The sequence below is a fragment of the Mya arenaria genome, chromosome 2, assembly GCF_026914265.1.
Source record: "Mya arenaria isolate MELC-2E11 chromosome 2, ASM2691426v1".
Lineage (NCBI taxonomy): Eukaryota > Metazoa > Mollusca > Bivalvia > Myida > Myidae > Mya > Mya arenaria.
In genome coordinates this window covers 30,859,236-30,871,399 of record NC_069123.1, presented here as the reverse complement: position 1 = coordinate 30,871,399, position 12,164 = coordinate 30,859,236, and the positions used below count along the sequence as shown (strand labels likewise).

Sequence of the window (12,164 nt, the reverse complement as noted above, 5' to 3'; positions counted from 1 at the left end):
TACACACAATATCAATTGTTCAGAATTTCCAAATGATCTGAAGTTGTTTTGTATTACGTAGAGTAATAAACTGTAACAATTCTTCATTTAAATATAAGCATAACTGTTGATCTTATTGTTACAGCCCTGTGTCTTCTTCTTTGTTTGAAATGATCGAAATAAGCATAACTTGCGGCCCTTATCTAACCTGGTCTTGTAAAGAATATGTTGTTTTTTAACTTTGGGCTTTTCATGATATAAACATATCTATATAGTAATTTGGCTTGATCAAGATTTTTTTTAGTTTTGATACCGGTATTTCAGGGTTGCGTTTCCTCAGAGCGTTGCGGCTAATGTCAATCCCCGACATTCTGACATACCTGAATATCCTCAACTCCAACACCGTGATCCGACTGTCGTACCTCGTCTCCGTGTTCCTGTCCCTGTGGCTGTCCTCTGGAGGGTTCCTTCACTTGGTAAAGACTGTGTTCTCATAAAGTTGATTGATATTTAGGTGTTATTAGTGTAGTTAATTGTGTTTAAATGAATGGCCAATAGTAACTCCATGCTTGGTATCCCTTGCAGGGAATCTAGTCCATATAAACAGCCGCTTCAGTCTTTGACGATTTTTGTTTTGGCGACTCTACGCGTCCATATCCCACTTGTTGTTTTCCTAACCAAGAATGACAGATCGCAGCGCTAACTATATTAAGCGGAAAGATAACGGGCACCTGCTAGATAGTTAAAAAATGCAATGCATTGTTGACATATCGATCTAAATTTGTGTTTTTTAAAACACTTAAATGTTATAAGAGAAAGGTATTGGCAAAAAATAATTTGTTTAACTTTTGTGTTTTTATTTAACAATGCAGTGTTAAATATTGTGGAGTTACAGTGGAAGAATATATTTTACATTGGTATGAATCAGTCAACTTGTGGCGTTTAGGTAACAAAATGAATATCCAAATGTTAAAAAAGTTCCCTATACATGCATTATTGTGGCTAGTAGGGAATCATGTGATTCTGGCGGGCTTATCAGCGGCACTGAGACTTGAATTAGTCAGAGATGGTGAAACAATAATTGGGGATATAATTATTTATATATATATCTCAACTAGCACTGCTGCCTATGGTAAAGATGGTCAGCCTCATCTCACTGTTATAATGTCTTGTTGGAGGATTTCTGCATTTTGCCAAGTTTGGGTAGTCTTCGATCATCATCAGACAAGGGTTTATAGTGACAAGATTCTAATTGCTATCATACCACATTGCCTATTTGCAATGTTTTATGTAATTAATATTTAGGAAGAAAAAAAAAGATGTTCCCGAAAATTGCTTCTGGTTTTTCATAGGAGGATTGGAGGAAGTATTTCAGCCAGCGTTATCTTCCTCAGTCACGTTGCTATTCATATTTAATGGAATCTGAATTCTTGAAATGAGATATGATAAGCATATATAGAAGTTATGGAGTTACTAACAGTAGAAAAATATTAGTTCACCTCTCACTTAAAATGGGCTGATTGTTTAAAATTTGCTTAAGCTAACAATGTTGTTTAAACATCATCATTATCAACTTTCAAATCATTACTGCTCTTGAACCATAAGGAATACACTTGAGATCTGCTGTATATTTAACAAGATTTGAGACAACTGTTTCAGCTGTTCTTGTGTGATCACATTTAAGAAATATTACACACCACTGAGGGTCATATGACATTATAAGGACCGGCCAGACAGCCACCAAAGGTGTATATGGACCGAGGCGTTAGCCGAGGTCCTTTCACCATCGGGGGCTGACTGACCGGTCCTTATAATGCCATATGGCCCGAAGTGGTGTGTTATATTTCTTATAAAATACCGAACACTTTTCATTACAAGACAATATTTTTAAAGCGATTTAAATGTGTTTTATTTAACAAACCTGATAATGTTTACTTGCGACAAGTTTTCGCTGTTGTGAAAATAGCAAGCCGCACTAACCAATTGTATGACGTCACCGGTCCATATTATATTTTTGGCGAGGTCCGGACCGGCCAAAAAAATAATATGGACTGCTGACGTCATAAAACTGGATCGTCATCAAAATACAGTAATATACGGACCGATTGAGATTACATATATGAAGAAGGGACAAATTTATGTGAGGTATAATATAATCAAATATTTCATGTTTAAAAGTTAACAACAATGTCGTTAACCCCATTGTTAACTTTAACAAAGTTCTAAAAAATTCGCCAAGTGTTTCATAAAAGAGCTCCAGTGCCTTCAGTTCATTCTGTAGGTCTGGTATAACAAAGCTTATTCATTTATTGCTGTAAAAAAGCTTGGTTACAGCTGGTGTCAATGACAGGACATGAATGTTATGTGATAGTTCTGTTGATTCAGGTTACTATTGGATAAGTCCGCCAGTCTGTGGAGATTTGGTGGCACATTGAATTTCCTTTTATATGGATCCAAAACAGGTCATCAATTATTAAATGGAGACACTCGTAACACTGAACCTCTTGTCATGAATTCGCTTTTCCATTATGTAATTATAAAACATTATAAGGCATTGAAGTCAAGCTTCTGTGTACTGAAGCGAACAATTGGGATCGTTCTACGAATATCTCCAGCGGATATCAGTAGGGGAGGGGGGTGGAACTTGTCCAAGTTTACTGTTTATGCCTATATGTAAGAACAATAATAAACTACACTCAAATGCACCATTTCAGACTAGAAATTGTTAAACATTTCTTGTGTGACTACCCAAACTCCCCTGCCAACATTTTACATAATTAAAATTCTCTGGGGGAGAGGCAAATGACAAAAGGCGGTTGTGCCCCTAAGTTTAAAATGTCAATTCCTGGATCCCGCTCCTGAATATACTGATGTCATAATCCATGATGGGATTATACTTAACATGACGAAAATTCTGCATCAAAGGTTTAGGTCTTTCCCAGAAAAATATATAAATTAGAATATATATCAAAAAATTGTCATGCTCACTTGATTTCCATGAATAATTTATCCATCTGTCTGCTGGCTGCCTTGGATATGCAAATAAATATTTGTTTGATATTGACTGGCTGCATGACATTCTCTGAATGATTTCTCATGCATCCATATCGGGCCCATTCATTCTTGCATGTTTGACAGCAAAAACATATTAAATTCATTTTAAAGTCATTGTTCTGTCTTTTGTTTACATAGTGATAGCGAAAACTTAGCAACCAAAATCCATGAAGCTAGGAAAGTTCTTATTTTCCAATACATTAGAATAGAAAGTTGAATTTCAATATAATATCATTGATATTAGTGTTTTGAACACATAGCTTTGACTTTTTAATTATTTTTTATTGATTCATAAAGAAATGACATACTCCAAAATCCAGTGTAGTACCACAATAATTTTTCTAGGTATTAGCCTATTAATGTGTTAGGGTGAGAGTGGTCTAGTGGTTAAGGTGTCCACCTCTCACGAAAGAGTTTCTTTGCATTTGATTATGATATGATCTCACTGCTTGTTCAGAATTTTACGTTTCAGTATTCATACCATTTTAAAGACATCTCCGATATTTTGACCCTATTTCTAAATGACAAAATTCTCAAAAATCATGCAAAACTTTCATATTTTACAGAATTGAAGATTTTATTGAAAACAAATCTCGAATTGTGGCGAATTTTGATTATCATAATGCTTAGAAAAGACCTAGTGTTTCTGTTGCTATATGACTTTATTGTATAACATTCCTTCTCTTCTTCAGCTCGAGAACAGTGGTGACTTCTTCAAGGACTTTGTGAATCCGAAGCCAATAACATACTGGGAATGTCTCTACTTTCTTGTCGTTACCATGTCCACCGTTGGCTATGGCGACATCTACGCGGAAACCATCCTTGGCCGACTCTTCATGTCCATCTTCATCTGTGCCAGTATTGTGAGTTACCATTGTTGGGTTTACCACTGACCTGCTCTGACCACCTTATGTTTAATCTTTTGTTTAATCTTTTGTTTAAAGAAGTATTTTATAATTTTCTTGTCTGAAAACTGGAAGGTCATTATTTGTGTCACATCACAGGAGTCTGGCACAAAGTTCTATGTTTTAAAGGTAAAGTAAATTGACTTTTGCACATTTGACAGATCAAACTGTTATAATATCAATTGATTGACTTTGAAGAAACAACAACTATATTTTGTTCAAAACTTCTTTGATCTGACAGCCATTCAGGGGCTTATCAGTGACTGGCTCTTCAAAGTTGAAGTGGGAAAGGGAGGGTAATTTAGGCATAATGTATGAAACTTGCCATCATATAACTAAAATAGTGGCAGACCCGTGGTCTAGTAGTAAAACACTTGACTGTCAATCCAGGGGACACAGGTTTGATACCCCATTGCATTTTTAAAAGAAATATGAATTGTCTTCCAGGAGGGATGTTTAATGGGGGTCTTGTGTGACTGTGATATACACCGTTGCAAGTTAAAGAACCAGGGTACCTCTAACCGGATTACATTCTGTCTAAGCACAATCTTGTGGAATGGGCCTTGCCCGAGTGTGACTATAAATGAACTTACACACTCACCCTCTACCAAGATTATTAAGAGACTGTCATGTTTAAGTCATCAATGCTACAAAAATATGTGAAGTTGAAAATGTATGTCATTATTTGAGTCTGGAAGTCTAGCTTTAATTGATTTCCAAGAGTCATTATGACCGCCACTTTGAGCTATTGTTGCTGGGGGAATAAACCCTTTTAGTTTGATGACATAACAAAGCAAGGATGAAAGATTTTTTTTAAGGGAAATAAAATAAAGAAGTACTGGTAGATAGAACCGTTCCACTTTCACTCCTTGATATACAGGTTCCGAGAATGGTGGACTTGAAAGAAATATGAAATAATCATGAATTATTGATGATCGTGAATTGGTACACACTGTTTTGATTGGCATCTAAAATACATCATTCTTACTCCCTGGCAAGATCTCAATGCCCTAAACCTTGGAGAATACTAATCCTTATGAATTATTAATTTACATACCCAAGCAAATGTGAGAAAAAATGCCCTGTTGTTTAGGTTTATCAGATAAAAGACTGGATCAGATATTAATCTGGGATATTGTTTCATCTAATGTTTAACAGTATTGTTATGGTCTGTAATCTGATTGTGTATTCTGTGTAAGAAAGTGAAGAGAATTCAGGAATTCTCCCAAGGGGGCCAAGTGATCTCTTTTGGCACCTATCTGCACTTACTGTTGAGTCTCATTCTTGCATTATAATATGACCTGATGGACACCTTAAGAAAATTATTATAGACACCAGACGTAATGATTTAAGTTACTAAGCTTCCTTCTTAATTCTGTCAGGATTATTTTGTTTTTGTACTAAGATTACTTGGGTATTTTTTAGAATCATTCCAACAGTAAATACTTTAATAAGGATGAAAAATTGTATCTTGAAATGTTTAATTGATATCAATACTGTTTAAACCAAGAAAGTTATGAATGTTTAACAGGGATAAGGCCAAATGAAAAAATAGGTGCGTTTCAGGTAATGCTGCCAAAAAAATAGGGTAGGTAGGTCGGAATGTTTTTTTTTTTTTTTTTTTTTTTTATATATTGATTTCAGTTACTGTTGACTCACACTGTAACAAAAATAAATGTCATCAATTTTCAGGTTTATCAGCAGTTTTTAAACATGTTCCATGCTGCAAAGGAAACACTCTTTCTCTCTCTCTCTCTCTCTCTCTCTCTCTTTCTCCAGGTTCCTATATTGTGCATGGCCTGGCTCAATCTCTGTCAATATTTGAGGCCTCGAACATAGTTGGTTTATCCAATTATCTTCTTATTAGTCAATGGAACAGCTTTTTGCTTATAATGACTTTCTAACAAGTTAATCTACAAATAGATTTTGTCAGGGCCTTAAATGTGCCTGAATTATGATAATGGAAGTTATGTTTCTAGCAGCGAAATCTCACAGAATTTGTCTATAATGGAATGGACTCACATAATGTTCATATTAATGTATCATTCCAGGACAAAAGTTAAGGGGGTTACTAAATATTCTGCATAAATAAGGGCTTTTAAAAGCAAATCTCCTAAAATTCTTTTTCAGTAATCGACACAAAGTCTCAAAGATACCCTAGATTATTGCAGCAATTTTGTCCTGAAGAGCAGACACCTGAAATAATTGAACTCCGGGCTTGAATGGGAGGCCGTGGTTTATTGTGATATTTTCTCCATGTAATGAGCGCCAGGGATTGCCTGGAAATTTGTCTGCAGGCTCACATATTCCAATTTTCATTTCCTATCCCTCTGACTTGGGACATTGGATGTGTTGACAGTAGGACATTTGAACCTCCAGGACTTAATTAATCCAAGTTTTTTTATGACAGATAGAACCGATTGCCTTTTTAAAAAAAAAAAAAATCTGAATTATTACTTGGTTATTAGTAGTCTGGAAAATAGGACATTTGAATCTCGGGGCATTTATTAGTCTGTGTTTTTGTTCTCAGATAGGAACATAGCCTTTCTTAAAAATAAATAAATTATTACTTGGACAATAGCAGTCTGGAAAGTAGTAGTATTTGAATCTCTGGGCCTTAATAAATCTCTGTTTCTGTTGTGAGGTAAAAATATTTGCCTTTGATTAAAAATAGCTGAATTATTATGTAAGCATTAAAAGGCATTTTGAACATGGAGAGGGGCTGGAGGGGGGAGACGCTGGGTGCATGGTGCTTAATTATTCTAAGTTTCTCTTGTCATTTAGAAACAAATGCCTTAATCTTAAAAACTCTTATTTATAACTTAGACATAAGAAGTATGGACAGTGGGACATTTGAATCTTTTGGCCTTAATTAATCAGTTTTTCTGATATCATATTGAAAAAGTTTTATAATTCTACCAAAGATATAAAGTACATTGGAGTTATACATTAGACAGAGATTGTCTCTTAAATCCTATAATTGCTTGATTAACATTTAGGAATGTGTTTAATGTACATAGTATGGGAGTTATAAGACTAAGACCACTTTTTTCTAAGCCAGGGCATCATTTGTCTGAAAGCTTTAATCACCGTCAGCTACCCCCAATATACTACTATGCTTTGTTTTGTTGGTACCTTTGGCGATTTGGCTTAGAAAATCTTGTAATCATAGATGAATAATAAAAAAGAGGCAGTTTCATTGGTTCAGCAAGATAACTTCTTGCTTTCCTGTTGATTGTTTAAGCGAATGCCAGGATTGAATCGGAAATGGGTTCGCCTTTTCAGTACAATGGAATTTGTCAGCAGTCAAGACATCCAGGTCATGGACACCACTGACAATACATGGTTATTGAAAAATATTTATTTGTAACATGCAAATATATTCTTTAAAACAAGATTTTGTCAGTCTCACGATATTTATAAAGTATAACAGATTTAAGTAACGTGATTGCTGACGATGAGTTTTTATAAACATGATATCTAAATACCCACACCTTAATTTTAAACATAGAGCATTAACCATTCCAAGTGAAAAATCATACTGAGGCTTAATCCTTGATCTATTTTAATTGTTCCCACTGGATAGTACATCAGAATGGATATGTTTGTCATGTTGGCATGCTTTCATAAGATATATGCCTGTGGCAGGATCATCAAATATTTAATTGACAATTAATGATGTTCTTCTGTACAAGTTGTTCACTTATGTTTATATCTTTGAGCTAAATCATTCATTAATATCTAATCTTGCTGAGCAGGGTGGAGAGAAGCATTTTCCAACATTATTGACAGCTTTCTGGGCTTGTTACAAATAGTGAGAGGAAAACAATGATACTGGAAAATTATAAGTGGCAGCTAAATGAGCATGCTCTCAAGGTGCACATGATGTTCAGCAAGAAATTATGTAAGGCTGTAAGAAATAGGATAGCATTAGTAGGATATTTTGATGTTGATTTTTCTTATCAAATACAACTGAGAGGGACAATTTCCATCAATTTTGAGTCATATATTGAGCTAAATGTGATCTTAGGATCAATAGTTGCTAGCAATGTTGCAGTGATGGTATCTAAATTATATTGTTTATACTTAACTTTCTGCCCTTGAGAATGGCGAGTTCCAATAGTTAAACAGTAATATTTATAGATACTTAGATCCATTGGATTATCCAAGTGGTATACCCTGGGACATCTCATGATCAATGATTGACCATTGTGGTTTGCTGAAATGGTTGTTTGTTGGAAATTGATATAGTCTTGGAAAGAAATTGATTTGAGGTCCATGTCAGTTTGTTATGCCTGGAGGGCTGTCAAACCAACAACATACATTGGCACTGATGTAAATATCCTACTGACATATGTTTTTCCGGTGGCAATGGCCAGATGGTAATCATATTGGGCTATCATACTGAGAATCCTGGGTTCAATGTCTACTGAGAGCTTCATTAATATTTAGTACTCAGGTTTTCTGCTGTACATCTAAAACCTTTTGTAGATTCTTGGGGCTTCTTCTTTCATTCTTTTTTTTGTTTTCCGCATAAACTACAGGCATAAAATTATGACAGTCTTAACAGAAAATCAGCGCTTGTTTGTCAAGTGTTGTCCTTGACAGCAATCATTTAGTGTTACCAATGCCATTCTGTGTTCAGCAACAGTAATAGTTGCTCTGTCCTGTATTCCTTACATTCTTGGAGCTGTTTGCATGCACATTATGTAAACACAGAGGAGAGGAAAACTACAGGCATAAAATTCCAATTAATGACTGGCATCAGAATTTCTAGGTGATTTGTAATTGCTGTGGGATTAATGTAATGGCTTGTGTTTGACAATGTGGGGAATTATAATGGCCATACATTGTTCTCTTTTGCATAATTGTGGTTTGGCCACTGTTAAGAAATATTTTGTAAGTCATGATTAAAGTCTCTTTGTTTTGTCAGAAGCAATAAGTCACTGCCTATGTTGATTTTCAGCATTGTTGATATTTGTCCCATGTTTTATTGGAGGGATGTATGCAGCAGCTCATGGATGCAGTTACTGTAGTGCTGGGAGTGATGTCACCTGGGACAGTTTTACGTTTGCTTATCTCAATTTATCCTATAATAGAATGATATAGCTGTATAGACAGACACTGATTGTACTGGTCATGATTTCAATTAATGGGCAAACACATTGGTTAAATACTTCTTGTGTTTTAAAGAAAATCTCTTTCAGAATAATAACGGTTTTGGGATTGATCCAATATGCAGAATATTTTGCCATAATCTCATAAACAAATGTAATGAAAATTTGATGATTTATTTATTTTACAACAGATAAAAAAACATTTTCATATGTATCACACTTTTTTATGCTTTCTGGTTTTCATAATTAAGTCATGTTTCTAACATTTTTACAGCCAAAGATTTTTTTCTTTCTTAATAAATTTGTGTAAAAAAGAGTTGTGCATGTTTTGCAACCCTTTTTCGCTGTTCAAGCTATGTATTCAAGTCCTGAAAAAAATGTATTGCAATACCTGACATTTCTTGGCAGAGTAAGTTGCACATCAAACCCCACCAATAGCATTAACTTTTCTGCCCAATTAAGACACTGTTAACTTTGATGTCATTTTGTACATGCACTTTGAAGCCTATTTATGGGAATAAAAGTTGGCTGTTACCATAGTCCCAAGACAATTCCATTTCTCATATTAGATAATGCAAACACTTTTGAAATGGCTACAGTATTAAATTTGCTGACATTTTCTTAAAAGGCTCCATTTTTTTTTCTCATTTATTTTTCACATAGATACATATATCAGTACAGTTTTAAATTCTCAACATATACAACATATCTATTTATGTTGATAGGAAATACATATATTCAGAAACAATAATGCTCTCACACATGCACATGCACAAACACTCGCTCCCACACACGCACGCACACATACACATTTCATACACACCCGATCGTATGATGTTTATACGATCGGTGTCCCCTGTATTAGATTCCATTAATGTTTTTTTTTTTTTTTTTTTTTTTTAAGTCTAAGAGTTCTTTGTATGGCTAATTGTGTCTTTTTATTGTTAAATTATATTGTATGTTTAAGTACTTCCCATTTTTTGTTGTGTGTTTCAAGTTTGTCATTGTTCAACGCAATTTGTTCTTCTATTTTAATCCTTAATCTCAAATACGTCAAGTATGCATCAAAGGATAGTGTTCTTTTATTATACTTGGTTGAATGTATATAAAATTTCATAAGAATAATAAGAAAGTTGCATATGTTGTTGTATTTGTTTTTTGTCACTGTTCCCAATAAAGCTTCGCGTTTACCTATAATTATGTTAATTGTTGTTGAAGCTATGAAGTTGTTTAATTTATTCCATAATTGTTGTGTCTTGTAACATTCCCAGTATAAATGTTCAATAGATTCAATACCCGAGTTACAGAATGTACATAAGCTACAATCGACAAGTTTCAATTTAAAAAGCAGTTTGTTGGTTGGTATTGTCCTTAAAAGAAATTTGTAGTAAAAGCTACGTAACGTAGTATCTATTGTAGATATGTACATATTACAGTATATTTTTTTCCACTCAATGTTTTCTTCCAGGGCTTCATTCCATTTTAATTCTGAAGCTGGTGATGAAATTGTTGCTTTGTTCAATATTAAGTACAGGATATTATTTCTTTGCCTAGATTCTACCATTTTTTCTCGAAGCGACGTGCCGTTTATGTGGTTAATTCCATCTTTTATCAGCTGTTGTTTCGTTTCTGCAGAAATAGATTTAATGAGGGTCTGATATCTTATGAAATCGGTGTTTACTATGCCGTATAGATATTCAATTTCATTAAAAACATAAAAATTATTGGTTCTATAATCGAAAATGTGTTCAAAAAGTTTTATACCCTTTTCATACCAATGTTTGTAGAAAAGTGTGTTTCCTAGGTTTTGGACGTTTTTGTTATTCCATATAACTGTTTTGGCTATTTTTATTTTATTTAGATCGTAAACTTGTTTTATTTTGCTCCATGCTTCAAGCACATTGTTCAGAAATGCACATTGTCCTGACACTTTATCAATGAAATATTTATCCATTTCACATTCAAATATTAGTTGGTTGCCATGTGCTTTCAGTTTATTTTTAAAGAAGATTTTCCATTGGCTTTTATTATTATCATCCAAGTATCGTTTAACCCATAACGCTTTTATTGAGTCAAGAAAATGTTCAATGTTTGTTAGTTTTAATCCTCCATATTCGTAATTTTGATACAGTATTTGTCTTTTTATTTTGTCTGGCTTCCCATCCCATATAAATTTGAAGATAGCCCTTTTAACATTTTCAATAACGGGGTTGCTTGGATTCGCCAGCACGGTAAATGGATATATTATCTTTGGTAGCGCATACGTTTTTACAACTGTTACTTTACCCAACAAAGTTAGTTTTCGATGTTCCCATTGTTTTAATGTCTTTTATATATAGGCTCCATAGAGATTTTAATAACCTAATCTGGAATCAAAACTAGGCAGTCATTACCAGGAATTTTGTCATGTCATTAATAAGATAATCAAGGCTAGCTTGTCCCTACAGATCAGAGACTGTGAATGTTGTCCATGACAGCAATCAATATGTGTCACTATGTCATTCCTATGTAGAAAAACAGGTATATAATTTAGCTTGTATATTCTTGGAGCTGGTTGCATGCTCTTTGGAATCATAGAGAGAATATTACTGGTATAATATTCCAATTTAACACTGGCATCAGAAATTCTAGGAGACTTTTTTTTATTGCTATGGGTTTAAAGTTATGGCTTGTTTGACATGGTGGGGAAGAATAATGACCATACTTTATTATCTTTGCACAATTGTGGTTTTGGTCACTGCAAAGAATGTTTTGTATAAACAATAAGTTGTTGCTTGTATTGTTGATGTTTCTGACATTAGATTTCTTATGGTTTGAGATATGCAGCAGCTCCAGTTATTTTAGGGATGGGAATGATGTCCCATTGGACAGTTTTATATTTGCTCATCTATATTTTGCCCATAATAGAATTAGATAGCTGTGTAGACAGACACTTGATGCTCAGGTCATGAACTCAACTTATGTGCAAAAACATGGTAAAATATTGTAGTGTCTTTAAGTATATCTCTCTTTCAGATTACTAATAAAATCACAGTGGCTTTAATTTCAGAAATTAAATGTTATTATTGACAATAAATGTACTTTGACCATGCTGGAAGCCGTTGTTCAT

General features: G+C 34.1%; 1 protein-coding gene across 8 annotated transcripts in view; it reads left to right on the top strand.

Annotated features, from left to right (window-relative positions):
- LOC128246166 (calcium-activated potassium channel slowpoke-like) overlaps positions 1-12,164 on the top strand; it is a 94,935-nt gene that overhangs the window by 20,978 nt on the left and 61,793 nt on the right. For all 8 annotated transcript variants that reach the window (XM_052964406.1, XM_052964391.1, XM_052964398.1 and 5 more), the window contains exons 5-6: positions 304-455; positions 3,726-3,896. In XM_052964406.1, the coding sequence (XP_052820366.1) occupies positions 304-455; positions 3,726-3,896 (323 nt within the window). The remainder of the gene's footprint in view (positions 1-303; positions 456-3,725; positions 3,897-12,164) is intronic.